General features: G+C 36.9%; 1 protein-coding gene across 1 annotated transcript in view; it reads right to left on the reverse strand.

Annotated features, from left to right (window-relative positions):
* UNC13C (unc-13 homolog C) overlaps window positions 1-25,324 on the reverse strand; it is a 138,516-nt gene that overhangs the window by 14,507 nt on the left and 98,685 nt on the right. Inside the window, exons 22-29 of the mRNA XM_050309689.1 lie at window positions 24,356-24,433; window positions 20,987-21,064; window positions 14,163-14,251; window positions 11,816-11,965; window positions 10,421-10,544; window positions 7,885-7,941; window positions 6,759-6,839; window positions 2,593-2,740 (exon numbers count right to left, since the gene is read on the reverse strand). Coding sequence (XP_050165646.1) covers window positions 2,593-2,740; window positions 6,759-6,839; window positions 7,885-7,941; window positions 10,421-10,544; window positions 11,816-11,965; window positions 14,163-14,251; window positions 20,987-21,064; window positions 24,356-24,433 — 805 coding nt within the window. The remainder of the gene's footprint in view (window positions 1-2,592; window positions 2,741-6,758; window positions 6,840-7,884; window positions 7,942-10,420; window positions 10,545-11,815; window positions 11,966-14,162; window positions 14,252-20,986; window positions 21,065-24,355; window positions 24,434-25,324) is intronic.

Genomic DNA, 25,324 nt, shown 5'->3' on the forward strand with positions numbered 1-25,324 from the left:
GAAAAAGGCAGTAAGAGTTTAACTTTCAAATATTTAGTGTTGTTAAATCACCACAGGAAAAACTATGAATCCCTGAGTCATCGTTTTAAAAGTTAGGAATGGTTTTATTAGTATTGCCTATGCAAATTGCTTTGTTGCCAAGAAGTTCTTTAGGAACGAGTAGGCACAAAGGCTGAGAATGGAAATGCTGGTTCAGGCAGTCCTCCTTCTTTAGAAATGGTGCAAATCATCTCCTTGGACAATGTGGTTATTCCTGCTGAACTTGATCCTGCATCTGCATGAATACAGGATGTATCAGGGGCCACAACATACACTTTTACAGAGCTGTTATCATGGAATCACTAAGGCTGGAAAAGACCCCCAAGATCATCGAGTCCAACCTTATGCTTTGTGTGTGTTTAACATTAACTCCCCCTTCTCACACCAATTAAACAAATTTCTTAGAAAAACTACAGCTTAACATGATAAGTGAAAAAGTATTTTCACCTGTGGGAAGCCTGATTGTTGTCTGATTCCAGTAGTCATTAGGGAAAACCAAGTATCCATTTTTATCTAGTCATAGTTATTATTTAATATGTATTTTCTTTATATTTAAAATATTCCTTTTTTTTTCTGTTGTTTTGAGTTTAATTACATCCAGCTATCTATTGATTATAGATTGGAAATGTGCACAAATAGGATGGCAAATTTAAATCTAATTATACTCCAAAGAAAGTTTCTGCTTTGCAAAGAGGGTCATTTAAAGTAAATGCCAATGATACAGCTACAGCTGTGAGGCTGGAGGTCATAACAGATGAGGATTTAATTCTTTTAAATTAAAGGATAACGAAAACCTATGAGTCACTTTTCCTTAACTTCATTCCCAGTGGCTACATTTCTAACAATACTGGTGTGCAAATATAGGCCTGCTAATGTGTGCACAGAAATGAACACAGACCTCAGGCTGAAATCACAATGAAAATCAGAAAATTCAATTTTGCTGTTCAGGATTTATAAAAGATCTCTACTTATGGCTACAACCTAGATAATTTTTTGCTCCTGAAGTTACAATAAATGTATCAAGGTATATAGAATATAAAGATATAAAGAAAAGCAAAATACACTAGTAAGTAATAATTTTCTGCCTAAATCCATATTGTTAATCTCTCTTTTTTTTTTCTTTTTTTTTTTTCCTCTGAGGGGAAAAAAGAATCTATTCCCTACATATTAGTGTTTTATAGCAATTTTCTCACTTGTAATATACAAATTATTAAGAGGGATATCCTCAGTTTAATATGGAAATGGCTTAGGAAATCATTCCTTGGAATTAATCTTGGGGCAAGCTGCAAAACTAATGTTTCATGGCATTTATACTGTGAGTAACATCCTGTACTTCAGAAGTAAAAGCAATTGATTTCCAGTTTAACTGTCAAATTAAAACTTCTGATTCTTATAAGCAGGGTAATTTATTATGGATCAGCAAATTATAATCTTTCCCAAATATACCAAGAGGCAGACAGGCCATTTTTACAAATGCCCACTACCTTCAAAGGAAATTTAGTGAAGATTACTATTGTGCAAAAATTTGCACTTTCTAGAATAAAGAAAACATTCAGCTTGGAATATAGTGCACATTAGCCATATAGAAGCAGTTCCTGAATGTACTGTCCTAGGTCCAGAAGACCTATTTTTGAAAATAGAAGGACTCTTTGCCTGAAAGTATAACCATGAACTCTTGTCCTCTTTTTGAAACCACAGAAAGTCCTCTCCTGAAATAAACCATTAACGAATGACGTGTATTTTAAATGGAGAGGACTTTGTACTGCAGTGTTTTTGGTGCCCTACACCAAAATTCTCAAGCAGGAAAAAGTGGCTTCAGTGTTACTCTTGTCCAGATTCAAAGTATATCTAATACCATATCATGATTTACTTTTGGGAAAGTATCAAAATTTTGAATAGCAGGCATAAAAAAAAAAATGTGCCATTTTTAGCAGAGTGGTTTTGAATCTGAATTCTGAAATGCACAAAGAGAAGAAATCTAGACAGGGAAAAAATGTTGTATTTTAACATATAAAAACCTTCTAATCCTTTTGAATCCACAGCTGACCTGCTAGAAATGTGGGTTCTGTAACATGGAATCAGTGTGCTACATTAAGGACATGTTGCTCATAATTTATTGTTCTTAATCACAAAAGGAAACCTCTAAAGGGTTTTAACCTTCTGCAGTTATTTGTGATTAGTAATTAATATCCTCCAGCTCAGAAGGTATCCAGAGCTGCCAATGTGGTCGATGAGTTTACTGTCTCTGCAGTTATAACATGCACTCTGGAATGGCCTCCACAACCCTGGCTGTGTGTGGAGAGCTCCTACAAATAACCCTGATGTTCAGTGTTCATGCAGAGCTCTTGGACCTGTGCAGTGACAAGGCACTAAAGGAACTGCCCTCAGAAAAGCTCCATCGATTGCCAACAGCATTAGATGTGAGATAACATCACCATTTGTGACCATAAACTCTAAAATACAAGTGTGTGGAGAACATGACTGGCAATCAATCATGTAAAACACTTAAAATATAATCTGATGTAGTTTTATGTCCCTTTATAGATCACTTACTTTGAGAAGTCTGAGTGTTTATAAACTTCTTTATCAAGGCGTCTGTAGTTTGTGTGTAAAGGCTCAGAGCGTACTTGAGGGACTGTAGGTCTGGGCTCTTTTCCAGGAAATTCTTTTTCAGCCCACTCCCTCCAGCATGGAAGTATTGCTAAAACGAAAAACAAATATGGTTGTTCATAGAGGAAAGTTATCTGAGAAAGCCCTCAGTTTCAGATGTACAATTCTGAGTAAAATTCTTAAATGAACTTTTAGAAATAACAGCGGTCACGTGTAGCTGAATTTATGATTATAGCTTTTGAGATAACTCATCATCTCTGCTACAGAGTTCCCAGGGTAAAAAAAAATAAGTGTTGGGGGAAGAAAAAAAATATACCAGATTTTAATTTTGGTCCTCCTGATCTGAAGTATTTCTATGCCAAAACTGGACAAATATTTGCAGCATTCTTTCAGGTTGCAAAGAGTGGAATCAGTTTAAATTCTTTATCTAAAAAAAACCCAACAAACTTTCAAATCAAGGCATATTTACAAGCACAAGTAGAGAATAGATTGCTTTTGAGGGAAAGGGAAAAAGTTTTTAAAAAACTTTAAGAGAGACGAACATAGAGTGTGAAGTTTCGGATTGGTGTTGCATTGTAATTCTGTCTGAAATTATGATTATGGCAAATTATTAGAAATTCCATGGAAATTTCCATTATCTTTTCCCATTTAAATTTTGAGCTGTTTCACTATAGATATGCAGAAAATGGGTGTGTCATCCTTGAGGGACCACATTAGGCTTTCCTGGACTGTGAAAGGGAGAGGATGGAAGAGAAAAGGAGCTCATTGGTTGAATGTCCTCGAAGGCAATAAGTAAATTTTGTCCTTCACAAGAGGATTCCTTCGGGGCAGAGCAGCTGCACCCACAGCTCCCTTTGTGTGCTCCTGGGAATGATGCAGCAGTAAACCAATAAACCAGTGGTGCTTCCTGCAAACCTAAGCTGGGGCACTTCTTCCCTCTGCAAGCAGCTGCACCCGTGCAGAGATCACTGCCAGCTGCTCAGCAAGGCCTGACAAGACAGCCCTGCTCCTTTTGCTGTCCCACTCGTCCCTTGAGTGCTCCCTCCTTCTTGCATTAAAAAAATAAAAATAAAAAATATGCATATATTAGCATAAATACTTAAAAGAGAAGATGACTACTGATCTACTAGATTTGGAACAAAACATGTTTACCACTTTGATGCCATGCTGACTATGTAAACTATAGATATATGAAATATATGTAAGCTGAATACAAAACCACATTAAATTCCCTTTTCAGTCCTAAAGCTGTCTTCAGAAAACTTGGGACAGATTCTTCTCTTCTTCCACCCTCAATGAAGAATTTTTCCTAAGATTTCAGGCAAGACAGTCATTGATGAATGAATGCACTTAAGCTCCAATGAAAAGATAAATGTGCTACATACGTTCATTTTGTTCAAACACCTTGCAAAGCATTTTGCAATCTACATTACAGCTCTAGGTCTCCAGATCAATAAAGCTCCCATTAATGGCTAATTAGTAAAAACAAACACTTTTTTTCAGGAACACACTGTGACTACTTGATGACATGGTGCAGTCTGTACAGGGAGTGCTGGGGACTGTGAGCAGAACCTTCTCGCTGCCTTTCTGGAGTGTTGCCAAAGGAATATATGAATATACGCTCTCTACATACATATCTAGCCACTAAATGCTGTATCCTAAACTTATCTGCACAGTGCACACCTACAGTCCCTTTGCATTTAGTGTACTCATTCCACCTTCTGATTCTCAAGGTTTTGCTGGAGAAGAAACATAAATGTACTTTTCATAACAGTTATTATTTACGTTTCTGTGATGAAGGCTGCTGGTTGTTATAGGGAAAAAAAATATCTGTAGGAGCAAAACAGGATTTGAAATCATGAGGCCGCAACGTTTTCTATTGCTCTGTCACTGCAGGGGCAGTTAGTGTCAGCTTTAATGGTTCTGACTAAATCACCTCTATCTTCTCATCATTGCATACTTACATAAAATTTATATCTTTCCAAGCAAATTATTTCATACTATGTATTCCAAAGAAATCTCTCTTGTCTTAATTGCTTTAAAGTGTAGTCATGATTTCATTAAGCATTATTATCAATTTATAAGCAAGTGTTAAAATCTGTTAATATTTCTTGCTATTGTGACAATTTCTGTGTTTTTTTAAAGTTCTATCTCCCAATAAAATGTTATCTGCAGTAGCAGCTGCAAATGGCTAAAAGCTCCATGAAAGCTAAGAGGTACTTAAAGAAACAAGGACACCTGACCCTTATATTCCCGAGTTTTTTACATTGCTTTGCTTTTGCCCATAAATGGTAAATTTTGCAAGCAAAACCAGTAATGTGAACATATCATAACTGTATGGAACCAAATATCGAAAAATAATGAGTAAACAGGGTTTTACAGATTCAGCTGGATGGTGATATCCTGCTCCTTAGACATGGAAACCTCAAAGCAGTTCACCTGCTCCTCATGCTCGTGTCTGAGGGGTTTCAAGGTTTGTAGGTGACACAGGAGGTTTGAAGGGCACGGTGACAAATGAAAGGGGCAGATGTCAAGTGTATGGAAATCAATGCTGGAGCCACTGCAGGCTCAGCCAAAACTTGACAATGTCACACAAGCCCTGTTGGGTGTGGGTGTCACTCTGCAGGGAGCCTCTGGGTGGACGATGGAAACCAGGACAATATTATCAATATACATATTCTCTGGGTTGAGATAATGAGACAGCAGAGAGAACTCAATATGAGATAACTGAGGCCAGAAAGCCACTTCTCCTAACAGTAAATTGCAAATTAAGCTAAAAAGACTATATATATATATATATATAATATATATATATATATAAAAAGCTACATTTCTTTTTACATAATATAAAACCTCATGATACACTATATATATTTAGGATGAAAAATTATTCCTTTGTTTTATACTCTTTGAAGCCTTAATTACACCATCAACTATTAAACGATAATTGTTTCTCAGTGAATTAAAGGAAAAATAAAAAAGACTGCAAGTACAGAGATACTCCTCCCTGCAAAACCTTTCCTTACCACAGTCATGTACCTAATTTCTGAACACATACCATATGCCATTTTTACCATTCTTCTATTCTTATTTGGGCAGCCTTGTCTTTTGCTTTTAAACAAATCAAATTTACTTAGCATTACCAAAAAAATTCTCTATTTTGATCATTACACTCATGAACTGCACTCCTAAATCAATGCAGCAGTCTTTTTTTTCTTTGAGGTATCTCACAGAGTTTGTCTTTGTTCACTTCCTACCAGTGTAAGCCCTATTCCTGCACGGTCAAGGTTATTTGCTTGGTGTTTTGGAAAGCAAAGATTTTGCCATATCAGGTTCCAAGTACAGGAAGCAGTTGTAATGCCATGTCATTGCCTCACAGTTTGAAAATAGGTTTCTCAGAAATCATTATTTAGCTCAGTTTATGAATGTAGCACACAGAGATCAGAATACTGAATAAATAAAGGATTTCCCCTGTTTAACCTTTCTCTCCATCTCTAGACTTTTTCTTTAGTAAAATGATCAATACATATCTCTGCCTCTGTGCTGGAAATTGAGGCAAGGTTAGAGTTTAGATTTTTCCCAACTTCTGTGCATTTAGAACAAACCCTTTCAACGGAAAATAGATTCATGTACTGAGCTGAAGGCTTCACATGGATTTATTTGGGAGCCTGCAGTATTTTAACATTTTGTTCCATTTCTCTTTCCACAACATTAGTAATCCTTAAAGATTATTTTTTATTTCGGAAAAAGCCAATTCCACTGTAAATCAAAAACTGCAATGGGGGAGTCCTCTCTGATGCTTTTTTCTTGTCTTTTGAGACTCTACAGCTGTCCCCTTACCTTCCTGATGTGCAGTCTCTTCACAGCAGACACAAAACCACGCTGTTATTCTTGTAACTGATTGCTTTTAAGTTACACCAAGTAACGATACAGGCCAATGTGAAAAGCACTGATAAGTACATTAAATAATACTCCTTAATGGCTTCTTTTGACTTCAGAAACCCAAGCTGTGAAGACTACATGAAAGTCTCCAGTTTTTTTATCAGAAAACCTGTCAGTCATGTTCTTGGTCATTCCAGCACAGAAGAGAAAAACACATAAAGCTGTACCTTTATAGTCACCAGTGCTACTTCCATTATTGCACATTGCCTCAGGGTCAGGCTTTTGGCTTCCTCTCGAATCACATGGTCCTGCAAAGCAAGTGAAGAATTGGTTTTGAAAGGAAACTATTGTGGCTTGTTCTTGGAAAAACAAATATACAAAAAAATCTGCCAAATGCCCTCCAAGGACATATGATTAACAAGGACTAATTCAACTTCAGACTTCTTTTACAACAACCTAGAGCAATGTTGTTTCTTGAAAACACGGACTGCAGGGGAAAAGATCCCCTGTTTAATACTATCTGCATAGCTTTATTTATTTTCCTAGGATGTGTTATTTCTCTGTTCTGGGCAGTTGGGGAAAGGTTAAAATTTAAGTTCAAATAATTAGTTGTTACAGAAATTATTAATCTTTTTAATAAACCCGAGAGTTTAACTAATGTTTGTTAATGCCCCTTTTTTTTTTTTTTTAAAGAGAGGTTCCTGTCAGAACATGTTAAACAGAGTCATAAAGTGATGAAATCTTTGTCTAATATAAGCCCCAGTGACTTACTTATGTAACATTTTAACTCCTCTAGCAAACCAAACAATTATTCATAGAAACACGAGTTACCACATATCTGCACAAATCTGAATTCCAGTTGGCAACATTGATTGGCAAACAACTGACATCAAACATCTCAGTTCTCCATTAAGTGGACTCTAGCACTGTACTGCTGAAGAGTTTATTGCAGAGGTAAATACTGTGTTTCAATGCAAACCATAAATAATGCACAGAAAGAAAATTCATAGTTTTCTCACCTTGGGGCTTTTTAGAACTGATTCCAGAAGGTAACACAAAGATGTCATTTTTTTTGGTGATGTTTACTACTTTTAAAGGCTAGTTGTGCAGTAGGGGAATGATATCTTCTTGGCCCATCTAGTGATCACTTACCATATAAGTAATCAGTCATTTATTCATAATTGGGTTTTGATGAAACTGTAAAACCATTATTCACCTTTGAGTAGTTACTGCCATATTTGATCTTTTTACGGTAAATAAGAGTGAGGTCTGAAGTTTGGCCTCACAATCACTAATTATCCATGTATTTTTTCATTAGCTCAAGCCATTCACAGCTTCATCTGGCTCCATTACCTTGAGTTTTGACAGTTGTCCAAGATCTTTGGCTGCACTGAATATCATCTGGGGCCCCTGTAATCACATTGAAAATTAAGGAAACAGACTCACTACAGTGAATTTGCTTTTTATGTCAACATGATCTTATTGTCTGCCAGGATATCAGCCAAAAGTCAAAAGTGTTTTGCAAAGTGTTTTGCAAAGCTAAATAAAAGTTTCAATTGCACGTGAGACACATTTTCCCTCAGTTGATAAGGCCAAGTAGTTGAATGCCTCAGTGTGATTCCCTCCAGGATCCCTCACTTGAAGCAAATATTGCACATTCTGCTGATAGTGGTTTTGTGTCCTCCTTTCTGCTATCCCATTTGGTGTTTAATATTTTAAGCTGAGGCCGTGATTGCTCTCACACAGTGTGTCAGTGAGATGTTTGTCCATGACCTCAGCTCTCAGGCGTTATGCTAAAATAAACAATCATCCTGGGAAGTGAGCAGCCCTAAGGAACCTGCAGAAGTATGGCTGTCTACAGTGAAATCTCAGTTGAGGAACGGTGGACTGTTAAGAAAAAACCTTTTTTTAAAAAAAAGAATGAAGTTTTATGAAGTTAAAGCAATATTTTACAATAGCCAACTCCTGGTATGACACCAAAGGCCAATACCTACGTTTGTCTCAGACAAACAGAATCCTACTGTAATTCCATGCTCACATCTTTTATCACAGTTACTCCAAATAATATAATTTTTAAAATTTGTTACTTGACAGTTCAGCAAGACATAGTTCTGAATAACAGGGTTTTAGAGAAAAAAGGTTCATCCAACTTACGCTGGACTAATTTTTCATCAGTCTTTCTGTACCAAAAGGTTTCAGTTTCCAGAAATAATTTTGCTTCTATATCCTTCAATTGAAAAAGATGTAATATGGAACTGCAGCTTAAATCTTCATTATTTATTAGCAGTGAGAATGGTAAGATAAATATGCAAATTAAAAAATAAACCCTGCTTCTGAATATGAGTGCCTCTCACCCTCAGACAGAAAGAAATAATCAGGGCTAGAAAAGAAAAACATCTCTCACAGTATCCTACGTTTTATTGATTTTCTTTAATTGTCTGTTTAATAGTAAACAGAAGTAGCAAAATAAATGCAACTAATTAATACACCTTTCTCCTGCCAATGGAGACACTTAATATAGAGTCTGCCACCAGTAAAGCTCACCTCTGACCCATGCTGTTCTGTGAAAGTGTAACAACTGATCTTGCATAAAGCTAATAAATGCTCTTAGTGCATGATGGAAAATGCCAATGTTTACCCAACATAAATTCTACTTAAGTATTTGCAGATAAAATTTCCCCCCCAAATGTTGGAAAAGCAAATTAAAGATCTCAGAAATATAAATTTCAAACAGTCATTCACTGAAAGAGAAACTGTTTCTAATTATGCATAGTAAACAACGTCATTATGGTAAACATGAACAAATTCAGTGATTGGAGTCCTGGCTATGACTTTAAGATTAGCTCTAGTCTAGAATTTTTAATAGCTCAGGTCACTTCATTACTACCTTAGCACCATTTATACATGTTCTATTAGATTTTTTCCTGCCTCTCCAGCAATATTCTTTCATGAGTCTTTAATGTATGATATGATTCTATGATATGCCTTTAACATATGGACACTGACAGATTTTTAGCAGCTTAACCGATACCATAGGATGTACAGGGCAAAATTGCCCAAAGGCACACCATGACAACATCGTGATTGTCTTGTCATAAGATGGTCAATTTATTTTAAACAAGATTGAAAACAAGAAGAATTAAGTTATGTTATCCTAGTCCCTCAAAACCACAAAAAAGCAATAAAAAAAGCGCCCTCCAACCCAGGTTCTTTTTTGTTGATCCCTAAACAGAATCAGATTTTACTGGTCAGCTCAGTCACCACTCAGAGTTCATGTCAGGCCATGACCCACATGGGTCTCGTGTAGCAGCCCCACCTTCTGTATTTACAGTTCTGTTCCCTGTTCTTGTCAGGCTGTAAATGCAGTTCTGCACAAAAAGACCTCCCATCAAGTCTGCTATTAAAATATCCCAAACCTTTAGAGCTATATTTGGCTTAAGCTTCCTGATGTTAATTAAGTGCTGCCTCAAGATGAGGAATGGCACAGCAGGCAAGCCTGGAGACTGGGATGGGGCATTCCTGCCTTTCTAGAACCTGCAAAAATGGAAGGGATTGAATTTCTGCTGCAACAGGGAAGGGCAAGGAATACACTTTGTATTACTGTGCACAATGAAGTAAAGAGCAATCAAACTTAAAAGCCCTTACTTGAGAGACACTACCAAGTCAGTGATGCAGCTTCTTTAACATGACTGTGCTCACAAAAACTGCTCTGAGTCAGGGCAGGCAGTGACAGCAGGAAGGTCTTCCACACCAGCTACATACAATTCATGTGTTATTCCTTATGGTCAGGGTACAGAACAGGACAGTGTCAGACCCCTTGGCAAACACCTGATCAAGCACTTGATTACAATCCTTTAGAACACGTGAGAATTACTGCTGGAACACTCACGGTTTGGTCTGTCAGTGGTGGAAGCACAATTTGTTTTTCTATTTTGTTTAAGACCAACTTCCAGAGCTCTTTCAAAATCCGTTTCAGAACTGTCTTCTCACAGATTTTTGCAGAGATGCTTAAACTGGAATAAAACAAAACAAAAACAGTCACTGAAACTTGTATTAAGACCTCAGAGGTGCTATATCAGTATATACTCAGATTAATGACCATTAAGGTTTAGTTTTTGTCTACCAATAAAAATTTCTCAGTAGCTTAGCTATTTTGCAATATTATCAGTAAATATTTTTGCTAAAAATTACTTGCAGATTACAAACTCATGTAAATCTCCACTATCTAATTTAATGCTTAGTACATAACTGATGTATATTTATTATAAATGCAAAATGATGATGAGTTATAAAGTTTGATGGATGATAGAATTTAGCACTCCCACGCCCCTGAATTAAAGTTTCGGCATATAATTTATGTCTTAAAAATAAAACCCAAATGTCTCCCTTATTTTATATTTCTGCTGGGATGTAGAACTAGGTGCTGACAGTTAATGCATATTCACAGCTACTGTTTGCAAGCATTTATTTCTATGTACTGACATGTTTGTGCAGTCATGCTATTTATTAACAGTGAAATTAAATTTTTGGAGCATCTTTTCCATCTTAACTTTGAAAATGTCTGGCTAGGGAAATTATGCATGAGGAGCCCAAAGGGTATGTAATTCATGTCTTTGTGACTGGAGACCTGAAGTGCAGGATCAGTGCCAGGCTGCTTGTTCAACCACTTCCAGCAAAAGGCCACTGGTGTTTCACAAGTACCAGTAACAACAAGGACAGCCATGTGCTTACAGACATGCCTGTGCTGCACACGGGCTTGCAGAGCCTGTCACTGCTGCATGATGACAAGTTAAGTTACCCTTACTTTCAGAGGCCAGAGTAAGTTTCCAGGTCCCTTTAAAAATTTAGGATTTTACCAAATGAAAAAAAACCCAAACAACCTGGTCTTTAGGTGGTGAGCAGGTTTTTGGGGACACAGAAGTGCATATTAATCAGCAGTGGGACACGGGGTGCCAGCCTAGAACAAATGCCAGTTTCAGTATGGGAATTTATTTTTGTTCTTTTGTTCAGTACAATCTTTTTTCATAATGTGGCAAGTGGAGGAGAAGCTTTACACCACTTCCTTTGCAATGACTCAGAACATGACAAGACATAGAAAGGCAAGTATGTAGCTCATGTAAACATTGCTTAGTCAAGGTAAACAGGTTAAGCATGGTATTCTGCACACATGTGAGTGCTGCAAGTATTAAACCCACTACAGAGTGTTTCTAGGTATTAAAAATCCTTCAGGGTAAAACTAAGAATGCCTGACTGTAGCATCCAGTTCCTAATCTGCCACACTTACGTTTTGTCCAGGAAATCCATGAGAGGCCGAAGCACAATCTCAGCATCGATGGCTGCACTGTTCTTGTTGGCTGCTGCATTCCCATTGCCTCTCATTTGATTCAGTTCATTGCTCATTTGTCTTACACAATCTTCAATAACAAATTGGAAACTATACGATGAAAAATAAAAGAGAAAGATGAAAGAATTCAACATTTATCATTTTGCATCAGGGTCTTCACCAAGATTTAAATCTTCTCTGCAGTAGTGCAAAGTTCATAAATGAAGATACTGTGGTATCTGAAAATAACCTCTACTAAGAATCGTAGCTCATATTTCATGCAGTGTTCTGGTCTTTTCCCCCTTTTCTATTCTGTGATGTTTTTCATACTCTTGTAGTGGTGCCAAGTATTTATTTTCTGAAAGCACCAGATGTATCAGAATCTGCAGGTTAGAGCATAGCTGACTAACAGCTAGGGACGATTTCTCAAGATTTCATTGCTGGTGTGAAAGAACAATAGGAGCAGTCGACAATAAAAAGTTTTTCTCTTGATGGTGAATATGAACCAAGCTTTGATATTCTTCTTGAGGACAAATAGAACTTCTACTGATTTTACCCCATTTGGCTCAATTGGACTTTTTATGGGTTTCACATGAAGTCAGTGCCATCAGAAGCTTTGCTTACTTCTTTGCAACTAGAGAGAGCTAAAGCATTTGGACTGTTTAAAATATCCTTTTGCAAAAAACCCTGCTTAGAAGTACTGAAACTTTTCCTCCTAGGAGGAAACTTCCTCCACTTCAAAGTCATTGTGAACACATTCTTGCTCCTCAAGTTTGTATCTGTTCAGCTTTTCTGAAAACTGTTCTGTTTCCTAACTGATCTGGTTAAGTGTCTGACAGTCTTATAGTGCTATTGATGTGATAAAGTCTTTGGTCAATATATTATACAATGCAGAACAGCAGTAAATCAGAGTCATCAGTTCAGAGGTAGAATGAGTCTCTGCACACATGGTAATTTGGTTTATGGATTGATTTATGATGAAGTGAAATGTTTTAGGATTAGTTTATCAACAGAAATGCCAAATAGAGGCCAGAAATATATCAGGGCTATTAAAGTGAAAAGATAAATGGCAAAGATTAACTTGAGAAAAGTGAAAGAGAATTTACTGTGAGAGAAAAGAAACATTATAATTAGGCAGTAAGCTTTTCCACTGACATGGCTAATCATAAAAAGAAACTGCAAACCTCCATGTGAAAAAAATGGAAAACTTGGAAACTTTTCCAAGTTCTCTTGGAAACATACTTACTTACACACATCAAAGCCCTAGATAAAATTACATGAGGCTGCTAGTGAAGCTGCTCGTGTACATCCTTGAGACCAGTCCCTCCAACAAGTGTCAAAATAATTCATTGTCTTTCTTGACATTAGCCATCTTTCTAACCTTGTTAACCTCACAAATCCAAGAAGTAAACTGACCCATGAGGAATGTTCTAGCTATATGGAGCATATCCTAGATTGAGCTATTCTGGATTCTCTTTTGCAGAAACCTAGTCAGTTCATTCAGAAAGAAGCCCTGGAAAGAAATAATATTCATGCACTGTCAATGATCCAAGAACCAGGACCTGGGAGCAAAAATAAAGCAAGACAATACAGCAAACTAAGCACACAGAAGAAAGCAAACACTGTCCACCCAGACAGTTCATTGGTGGATTGTAAATAAGTAACTACAGACTTTGCTTAATGAACACCACTACAGCACTAATCCCTCTCTCAGATTTCTTTCTAATCTGAAGCAAAAGTAACTTACTGCTGCTTATACCACAGGCACTCCTGGCACAGCACCATACTCATTCAAGACTGCACTCTGACTAATGAAAGATTTTGAGAGTAAGGCTCAGTAGACAATATTTGCAGAGCCACAGGCAAGCAAATGACGCAAGAAGGCCATTCATGATGACCATTTGGAGCAGGCTAAACATAGGCAGACATCCCTGACTGAAGCAGGTCACTTGGAAAAAGCTGTCAGTCTCAGGAAGTAACATAAACATGGTCAGAGAGAAAACTTCAACATAGCATCAGGCAGGAACAAAACAGTGATTTTGCTTTCCAAAAAGCAGAACAAAAATCATCAGCCTCACCTCTGTAACACATTCATGCCCACAGATGATCTTCAGTTTTGTTTACAGCGAGGTTAATGTTAATTGTTTCAGTCTAAACACATACACAGACACAAAGGCACACACCACTCCACCAGGGCAGAGGCAAGCCAAGCCTTAGGACATCCAAACAACAACCCAGACTTCATCAACGAGGTAGATTTTTGAGCAGGAATATTTCTCTAAGGTTTGCAGTAAAATGGCTTTGTTACCTTGCAGCATATGTTACACTGAGTTCATCCAATACATTGCTAAGTTTCGCCTGAAGTTCTTTTAGAACAACACTAGCTTCAGGATCCAACTGCAAAGAGATAAAGAATGTTATATTTTACTTATACACTAGGTTTCTGTGTCTCCCATTACAATTAATTAATTAGGAATTATGTGCGACAGTACACTGCACCATGGAAAACCAAATGTGGAAACACCTGTTGCAACACAGAATTGCTTTAGTAAGCCTAAAAATCCAATTAGTATTTAAAGAAAAATATGGAAAATATTTGATTACCATAGTGAAAAATGATATTGTTAGAAATTGAAACTGTGCCATTGAAAAATGACTTTCTATGGGTTTGTGTAAATTGGGTTGGCAGTCACAAGGACAGAAGTACCATTATCAGGCAGGCACTATTCACAAAGCACAGCAAGGGAAGGATGCATAAGAAGTTAGTGCTTGTGTTAATAGTACTGCAGATGTTTTTTTTATTTTTATTATTTTTGTACATGTCACCACTGTTGGTATTTCTTTTTTGTGATTTGCACTGGAGATGTTTCCATATTTCCATTAATGCAGTGTAAAAGTAGAACAGCCAGCACTGGAAAAGATGGCTTGAAGACCATCCATGCTGCTTCTACTGACACAGTATGCAGGAAGGGAATCTACCAAATTCCAGTACTGCTGCTTCTAAAAGCCATTAAGGCATACATAATTCAAGCACAGAGCAACACATTCTGATGCACAGGGAGCAGCTCCTGTACCTCTGATACAGGTTTTCTAAACATAGAAAATGCAGGGGAGAAAGATATTTTTTCATTTACAGAGATGAGGATACATGCATAGATATTTAATCAAAAAGGTACCATGTTGTTATTGATCAGCAGCTTGTTTATTTGCTATGCATTCTTTTTCAAATTAAAAAACCATAATTTTTTCATCTCCTTTATTGTTAGTATTTAGGGAAAATAGTGACAGCCCATTGTGGGATATGACTGATGATCATCAGGATCAGCAGCTGAATGTGAATTAGTAGTTCATGTTCCAGGCCTTTCAGTTATCTACATCCCAATGTTAAGGAATGATTTGCAATGATAACCCTCAATTTCTGCACTCTGTTCTGCAGTAAGGTCAGGTACAGATCTGACAATTTCAAAGGACCTGTGCATTTTGAATACATAATCAGCTCTGTCTCTATTGGCATTTCCCTATCTTTCAGCTGCATGAGTAGCATTTAGTGCTTATCCTTCATCTGGTGCTTCAGAGTGCTGTGGTGCAGCAGGTCAGTTCTCTTAATCACACTTCAGAGACAAGGGGAAGCTATCCCAGTACACTGGATAATTTATGTGAGACTACACAGGAATTCTATAGCAAAGTAAACTCTGAAACAGATCCAATGATCTGCTGTGTTCTGTCTTAGACCATCCTTTCTCTCCTTAGAGATAATGTGTGATTTAAAAACAGAAAATCCAAGATTTTCACTACAATTATTGACGAAAACCTGGAATAGGTGACAAAAGGGGGTTTACCACACATCCTTTAGAAGGTACTCAGTGTTGTGTAGCACTCTTCTAATCTGACAAGCTCACTTTTTACTATTGTAAGTACTTACTTTGGCTACTTACAGATTTAGCTTTGAATTACTTTGCATTGAGAGTTCTGTTGCTTCTCTATATCTTAGTAGTTTTCCTGGCAGATACACTGTGACAGTTCATACACTTAAAGTGATTGTTTTCCTTCATGTGAAAAGCAGGGATTAAAGAGCTAATTTTATTGCAATGTCTACATTAGTTAATAGAGTTAGAGTTTACTAACAAAGGCAAAGATTTTTCCATTAAATGCATTTCTCTAGGGAGTTATACCACCTCCTTTGGTAGGATACATATAAAACACAGATTTAAGACCAGAATATTAACATAACCAGAATATTTAAGACTAGAATATCAACATTTAACAAATATTGAACACATAAGCATTCACACTGAACATGGTACGTGTCAAAATAAGCACAAAATACCAGGCAGGCAGAAGACTCAAAATTTCTTAGCAGATCATGCACAAGCTAGAGAATCACCTTGTTACTGGGCCTACAGAGGTCAGTGTAGTTACTTTCTATCAGAGGTTGTTGTGATAACCAGAAAACACAATACATCTGCTAAATTCACCTGTAGTTGAACTTAGTCTCACCAAAAGAACTGGAATAAATACTAATGCCAGATATAAGGACACATTATAAAAGGGTGCATGCAAGTGTTAAACGTTTTAGAGGGCTTTGTGCTCACAAATTGCATGAACAAGTTTGTGTGTGCACAGCTGGAGGCATCTGGCAGGACATCCAGCCTTGTGTAGACACGTGCTCATGCTTATTGATGAGGTGCCAGAGGGAGGAGTGGAGTATAAAGAGGTATGCGGGCTGCCCACCAGGTGCTGGGCACCTGGGGATGCTCTCAGGGCTAAGAATATGTTAGCAAGAGTTTGAAATGTTACTGTTCCTTTTGTTTCACTGGAAAACACGGTGATTTGAGTGTCTCACAAGAACTACAATGTGCACTTTTCATTTATTTTAACATGTGCCTTCTATGTGCTATTGATTGTCCTCAGGCATCACCCAAATGTACCAGAACCATGACTTGCCTTTTTTTTCCTCATATGGTGGGAGCAGGCAAGTGAGACAGTAGGCAATGCTGATCAGCATCTGAGAGGATGTCATATAGGGATATACAGATATGAAAATGAAGTATCTCCAATCCTGGGGACTTTTCTTTTTCTCCTCATGTTTCATCAGCTCCATTGAACTTGATGAAAAAGGAATAAAACCCAACAAACTTGCCTGAATTATTTTTCAGGAAAATAAAAGGAAAAAAGCCCTAACTGAGCAGATTATTTTTGGAAAAAAAAAGAAAAAAAAGATGAGTGTGATTAGTGTGCCATATCTGATTTGAGCATCAAAGGAGAAAAGACCATTTATCCCTTAGCTCTTTGGATTTCACTCCCAGTTCACAGCATGTGTGGGCTAGTCTTAAAAACATCCATAGGTTGGCTCAGGTATCAAAACTGGAATTTTTTAAGGAGCAAACTGAATGTGTAAATCATACTTTTTTACCAATTCTTAATTTGCTTGGCTTTCTTAGCTTCCTTTTTTAACACCTTCTTACATAATTGAGTTAATTTTTACCCACAGCAGAATATACTCATAAATTTGTTGGCACACTTCATGAGATTTGTTAATTATGGATTATTAAACAGATAATTAGAACTTTGACTTTTTCTGAGTGCCACACGAAAACAGAGAATACATTTGCTGAACAGCTGAAAACCAAGAAATATTTGAACATCACTGTTTCCAAATGCTGCCTGTCTAAAACTGTGACTATTTTTACACTGGCAAGCCTTGGAAAAGAGTTAGGAATCTGATGAATTTGGCTGCTTTCAACATAATGTGTTAGATTGAGGTATTCCCTGCTGTAATTTCGTGTGTGCTAGTAGGGACGTAATCTTGTTAACTGCAAATTTGGTAGTGTTTCTGTAGGAAACTACAGAGATGCAAATTACTTTTGCATGAGGTAAATGGAACCCCTCTAACCTGAATTTCATTTATCTGCAGTTTCAAAGGTCTAACTGCTTATAGTTTCCTAATGCAGTTCTCTTCAGAAAATAGTTTTACCTATCCAGGAAAGATAGAGGTATTTATCAGATCCATCACTTACGTGGTTCTTTTTGTCTCTGATACACATCATCCTTCCTCTACCCCCACCAGACTCTCTAGGGACAGTGAGATGTTTGGCTGCTGCTGCTGCTCTAACTACACTTATGAACACCTGGGCCTCTGACTTCACAGATTTAAAGATGGACACTTCAGAACTGTCCTGCTTAAGTCTGGCCCTCTGTCATCCCATCAAAGTCTATAAAGTCACATATGGATTCCTATAGGAATTCCTAAGCTTTACATATAAAGTTGGAAGTGAACTTATCCAAGTGGAAATATGATTTATCTACAGTCATTATAATACTGTCATACATAAAGCTTTACACCTTTTTTTTTTGATCCTAATTGCTGTAACTCATTTCTGCCATGTTCTGCTATCTGATGAAAAGCAACACAAGCATTAACTTTTTTTTCTTTCTCTTTTATCAGCTTCCAACATGTCAGACATGAAAAAAGTGCTTAGTGTAAATGTATGCCTTCCTTTTGGATGAAACAAACAGGAGCTAAACCAAAATTTTATGACAGTGAATCTGTTCTCATGTTTTTTAGACTTGATTTAAAAAACTCCAAACAAACAGTGGGTTGAATCCCACTTTACTACTCTTTATTATGGCAGACTGTTCTCATTGATATAATTTTTAAGTACCCTTTCTACTTTGCTGCAGCAGAAGAGGATAGTTATAAAGAAACTCATATTGTTCAGACTATTTTATTTGAATGGTAGGGATGCTGAGAAACCAGTTTTTTCTCTATTTATAGAGCTCCCTGCCCTGCAATATGCAATAAGCCTACCCTGAACATAGGGATTGCTGTTTGATTGTGGCTGTTTTGACTGCACAGTTTGAAAGACATACTGCTCACAGTATGACACTGAGGAGATTAACAGCATTTAATTTTTCTTAGAATTAGTTTTGCTTCAACTGAAATAGGTCTCATTATTCTGCTGAAAATCATCTGACTTTTATGCCCTCCACAAGTAAAATATTAAACTATTTTTTCCCTGCAAGGAAACTGCTTACAGATTTTATTGCTGGCTTTGTTTCTTATAAGTACCAGTCCAATAAGCCAAATTGGCCATTAGCAGATGTGCTTTTGGAATAGCTAGGGGAATTTATATTCTAATTCGAGGACAAACATTTTAGGGGCACTTTGATATGGGTGACAAAAAATTGAATGTGAATGTACTTTTCTTCAAGAAATTGCCCTAATGAGAAACAAACGAAACTGAATATATTTTTTAGAACTTTTTTCTTAGACCGTGAATCAGAGATGCACTTAAGGTACCTAACAAATGGATATTAGAAAAATATATCCAAATTCTCTATGAGGGTTGTATGTTGTACCACATTTGTAGGAAATGTTGCTTTGGTACTCTAACAACCTTAATAATTCATCCTCATTAACATCAAAAGGAAAGCAACAAGGACTGAGAAGTGATGAGAGATTTTGAAAGAAAACTGCAATGAAAGAGTCCTAATTATTTTTTGTACTATTATTTTTTATTATATAAGGTATTGTGAGCAAAAACCTTAACATTTTCTTGAGGGAAATGGAACATTTTGGAGACTCAAGAAAGTATTCTGATATGAAATTAATTTGATAGAAATAAAGTGTTACTCAGCTTTCCTCTGCCCTTGTCTGTATCGGGATTTATGGACAATTAGCTGTTTTTATGAATCATGATGTTCAAATGTGGGATTGGATCCAAGACCTAATACAAAAGTACTTTGCACAGAACATAAGAGCACAGAAGACAAGTTTATTTGTAATATATAAAAGTGAAAGAGGATTAAGAGGAACCACAAACCCAGCCATGTCTGGATGATAAATATACATCCTCCAAGTTTGGTCAGATGTCTTCAATGCCAGCAAGGCTGCAGAAGTTGATTTCATGTCCTCTGGAGCCATGGCAGCTTCAGGAAGCTGTTCCTGGCTCAGCAGAACCTCCTCACCGTGGAGTTAATCTGTAGGTTTATCTGCAGGCTGCAGTCCATTGCATGACACAGGGGACTCTCTCACCTCTGAGTGCCCCGTTGTGGATGTGGGAATATGAAATGCATGGAACTGGAAATGTATTTTCCAGTTCTCTCTGCAACGTGTCCACATTAGTGGACTTGTAAGTTTTGTGAATTTATCAAACTGCAGTCTCAACGAGAATGAGCTAATGTATCTGTCACTTCTTTTTAAAGCCAGCTACTGTTACTAAGGGTAGCACTTCATGATCTAAACATTGCTCCTCAGCAAGATGATAGATTTTTTCTATAGCTGGAAAATATGTTAATGTCTTCACTGTGTTTCAGAATAGTCAAAGACTACAGTCAGCAAAGTACTGAAGAATGTGTTTATGTCCCTTTACTGTTGACAGGACTTGAGGCATTTTAAGCCTTCTGAAATAAAAAAGGAGACAAAGCTAAGCGTGTTCTGGACTGTTGAGTAGCAGCTCTTGGTAAACTGGTGTCTTGAATACAAGCAGGCCCTCAGATACTGAAAAGTGCACTTAAAATGTTTTATAATTTTTTTTTTAAAGCTTTGAAAGACTTTACACTATCTGCCTAGTAAAACTTTTCAATTTAGAGTGTCAAATGAATGCCCAAGCATAGCTCTTTTTGATTTTAGATCGTAGGGAATTACACAAATGCATCGATGGAAGTAAGTAGAAAATGTGACTGTTCTTAGCCTTAGAAAATAACGGTCAGGAATAATAAAAGATGCTTACTATCACAAACCTCATAAGAGAATCTCTCTCCTTCTTTCTTCTGCTCAGTGGATTGCAAGTCAAAGGCATTAGACAAAGACATGACAAATTACAGACAAAACGTACCAATACATAAAAAGCAAAGTATAGTCCAGTACAAACATTAAAATCAAGCTGGCACTACAGATTGCAACACAGAACACCCAGTGCTGATTGAACATTACAGATCATTAGCATTTTTCTGTGAAATAGAGGTTGGTCTTTCTACTATTGTCAGGATGTTAAATAGGTCCTGGAGACTTTTTTTCTTAACATTTTGATTTTCTTTGTAAGTAGAAGTGAAACCTGTTACTAGGTTGCAAACATGGTGCTAATGATCTCTAAGGAACTTTGAATGAACCAGGAAACAAATATGGCTCACCTCCTTTCCTCCCATGGACTCAAACATTTTCTCAAGCTGGACTCTTAATTGTTGAATGTTGTTCATCAAGATACAGGCCTACAAAGAGAGCATCAGATGTGAGGTTGTGCATGACCAACTCCTCAGCAGCCCTGCATTTGTAGAATTATAGAATCATCAAGGTCAGAAAGGATCTCTAAGATCATCATTCATGCCACTGTGTTTTTCAGAGGAGATCCCCAAACAGTACTGCCTTTCCTTCTTCCTTTAATTGACAATCAGATCGCAGCATTTCACGTCCTGAGTTCTATGTCCCAGGGAGTTGCTCCTTATACTTAGTACAGTTACATCTGGGGGACTGATGCAAGTAGCACATCATCATCTCTTGGAGAGCGGAGGCAACAATGATCAAAGTGCTTTGGAGTGACAATAAGAGGGATGAAGGGGATTGCCAGATTGCTTTCTAGACCCAGCCTTCGCAGAAACCTGACAGCACCGTAACCCAGATAACGGCTGATGCTGAGGAATTTGAATAAACCAACAGGCAGTTCTGCTAAGAACAGAGTATTTCAGAAATATGCAGTTTTGCATTGCTTTTCACATTACTTGAAAAGTTGGTGAGTGAACTAGGCAAAAGAATTCTGTGATCATGTTATTTTAGTCTAGAAATGTTGCTGTTTAAGCCCATTTTTTAAGGCAGAACACAGAGCCAATGAGTAAAAGGGAGCGGTTTCTGTATAAACATAAGGTCAAAAATAAAACATTAATAAAATTAAGGAGTTTGTTAAAAAAATCGTGGAAGAGAGAATCCATTACTAGAATTTTGTGCACTCAGATTATATGCTGGTTTGTTATGGTGTAGGAAAAGCAATAAGACAATATTTTCTAAAAGAGCTCTGGCTGGCCAAGGCCAGTGTCTTCTACTGCATGAGTGGGTATTTTAGGCACTGAAGTAGTGCATATAAATAAATAAAACACATATACTTCTTTTCAGACAAGAAGGTGGTGATGGAAGATTACAGTGATTAATAATAATTTGTACATTTCCAGTTAATAACATGTTCCAATGCAGTGCTGAAACATGGTGGGAATCAATAACATGATTTAGCTTTAATTATTAATACATTACTTTCAAAGGCATTTAGTATCTTCTCAACTGAAGGAAAAAATAAAGAAATTTAATCTAACTTCTTAATACTTAGACTACTGCTTCCCAGGAAAGCATGCTATTTGTGCTCCTGCAGAAGACAGCTGGCTCTGGACAGTGGTTGAAATGTTACCTCTCTGCCCGTCTCTCCTTATATTTGTCTATATACCTTCTATTAATTCACAATCATGTAAGACTGTGTCCTCCTTTCCTGTGCTATCTCCTCTCTTCTAAAAAATTCAATATTCTGGAAATTATCTGCAATATCACAAGTCAATAATTATAATTTCTGATGGAGGCATAAGTAGCTGAGTATGACACCTTGGTCCTTTTGTTCCAAACAAATGCAAATGCCTTTGACAATGTACTGAGGCTACAACTGAAATACTTCCTACTGAAACAGTTTTCAAAGTTTCCTTTGAGGCTGGCTCAGCTGGCTCTTTCAGAGCCTGAGCCTAACTTGTCTCACTGAAAAATTTGCTATTGTTGTCAGTAAAGAACATGACTTAAAAACATTCTCTTTGTATTTTATTATCATCTTGCCCCTCAGAACAGTCTTTGCAGCAATTTGCAGGAATCAGACAACCAGATGCAACAACATGTAAAAGTGAGTGGCAATTACAATACATAAACCTGGGTTTGTTTGTAAATGCTGACAGGAGGTAGAAGATAAGATATATAGCTTTATGATAAGCATCTTCAACATGCTTTTGTTTGAACAGTTTATGTGCACATTTTCTAGCGTTTAATACAATTACTAAAAGTATTGGCTTGAAAAGGAATGCCAAATTCTAATTTTAAGAATAAAAAGTGTTTGTTTTAATGCCTTCTATCAAATCTAATGCAGGAGATGGACATTTATTGTAGTTGAAATTAACATAGCAAATGGTCTTTTATTAACCTAAAAGTTATGAATTTCAGTAGGGCAACTTCTGTTAAAAAAAAGTTATGTTCCTCAAGGACTTTTGATACAATACTTTATACTTGGTCTAGTGGAAGGTGTCTCTGCTTATGGCAGGGGGGTTGGAATTACATGATCCTGAAGGCCCCTTTCAACCCAAACCATTCTATGATTCTGTGATACTCTAAGGAGATTAATTCCATCTAAATCCTTAATAAAGATGAGCCTATGAGGATGACTTCAGAAATCCATAATTCCAACAAGTAAAAAAATCCCACTGGACAGGCCAAAAGACTCCACAAACAGTTTGACTTGGTAATTCAGCACTGTATCAAAACTAATTTCTTCTAGAAACCAGTAAGGTTTATTTAATATTGGCACTAAAGTCATAAGAACCACCAATAATTGATATTTAGCTCCAATAGACGTCCTTCTGAATTCTATTATTGCATATGTTGGAGACTCTAGATCATCACACCTGCTCTCAACACAGAGAGCACGTCCTCAAGCCATGCACAGATGGGACAAGTACAGCTGAGATCTGTGATGGGCTGGGTAAGGGCTGTACCCTGACAGGTGCAGTGTGAGGATGGGGCTGCAGTTATTTATCTGCCTGTAGATTGATACAGCTGTACAAGATGTCACTAAATACAGCAGCCATAGTGCTAAATGCTGCCAGTTGTGGGAGTACCAGCTTTGACTGAACATCAATGATACTGAAAAGTCAGTTTACAAGAATCATTTTCCTAGGTCTTGTTAAGGTATTGATAATGCCTCCACCTGCTCAACCACAGCTTTAGTGTCCACATCTCATTTATTTCTGAGTCCATAGCAATCTGGTCCTTCATTAGGGACTCCCTTGTAAGCAGTGAGGCACCAAAACAGCATGTGATTTTTTTTCTCACTGTTGTGTGGGTAAAGCACAGTGGTAGGAGCAGAAAGGTCTGCACACCTTCCCTGCACAGGGAACAATGATCTCATAAACTCTCCAGTGTATACATTGATAGAGACAGTGCAAAATGAAAACTAAACAAAAATGTTTTTTCTATTTGGGAAACAAGATGAAGATACATTCATCATATCCACTGCTAATGTCCAGAGTGTGTTTGTGGGTCATCTCTTTTTTTTTTTTTTATAAACTTTAATACTGAAATTATTAACTAGGATTTTTAACTAATGTCACCTCTTCCAGCTTGTACATGTCAATGTAAGCAGCTATGAAAATATGCTGACCTCCTTCCATTCACGCCTTTTAACATATAAAGAAGTGATTACATTTTCAAAAAGTACAATAAGTCATTTAAAGGTAGTTTCTGAGGCAGAAAAAACCACAGCTGCTTACCACATTTTCTTTATCACAATACGAGCTGAAGTAACTTGAAATAATAGCAGCATACTGAAGAAGCACTTTGTTGATAGTCTAGAAGAGGATAAGAATCTTTTAAATGGTAAATTTCATAATGTGAAACAAAAATAATAAAAAAGGAGGTTTATATAAACGATAGATTTTACAGGTACTTACACATTTAGTATATAGTATTGTTTAGATATAATATAAACAATCCTGTGAGCACATTTTCAAATGCCTGCACAGCAGATGGTGGGTTGTTCTTAATGCAATGTAATCTTCAATAACAGAGATAGTTTAATTTTAGCTGTACTGTTTTTACTCCTTGCAATGTTCTACATAGTTATTGGAACAGTAGCAAGCTCAAAAAAATCCTCCAGGGTGACAATACATACATTAGAAATATAATGGAAAAAATAAGACAAAAAGAGCACTGCTCAAAGCCTGGCAATATGAGTTACCTTCCAATAATCATGTAAATAGGAACTTTTGTTGCAATGAAAGAACAGGATTAAATGTAAATGTGAACTTTTTTAGAGCCATCAGGACTGTAATGGACATCTAGAGCTTGTGAGAAAATGTTACAATACAAATAGAAAGCTGCCCTAAGAGCTGAGTTTATCAAACAGCAGGTGAAAAAGAACTCACACCTCAGGGCTTCAACCAAAAATACTTTATTGCCACACTTTGAATTTTTACTTCAATTGCACTCACTATTTAGCTAATTGCATTTCACTGAATTGCTCCATTAATGGAATTGTAATTAGTGCTTAGCAAGGTAATAACTGACTATATAACATATACCTACATGTACATATATGTATAAACTATTTAAATGTGAAATCTCAGGACAGAACTTCTCAAACTGGTAAATCATTTTGACAAAGTAGATGAAAAACTGCCTTAAGGCACCAACTGCCTGTCTTTCTGAGGATCCCACTCAGAAAACATTGATTCTGAAAA

The sequence above is a fragment of the Myiozetetes cayanensis genome, unplaced genomic scaffold (assembly GCF_022539395.1).
Source record: "Myiozetetes cayanensis isolate MyiCay16 unplaced genomic scaffold, myiCay2020 scf14, whole genome shotgun sequence".
Lineage (NCBI taxonomy): Eukaryota > Metazoa > Chordata > Aves > Passeriformes > Tyrannidae > Myiozetetes > Myiozetetes cayanensis.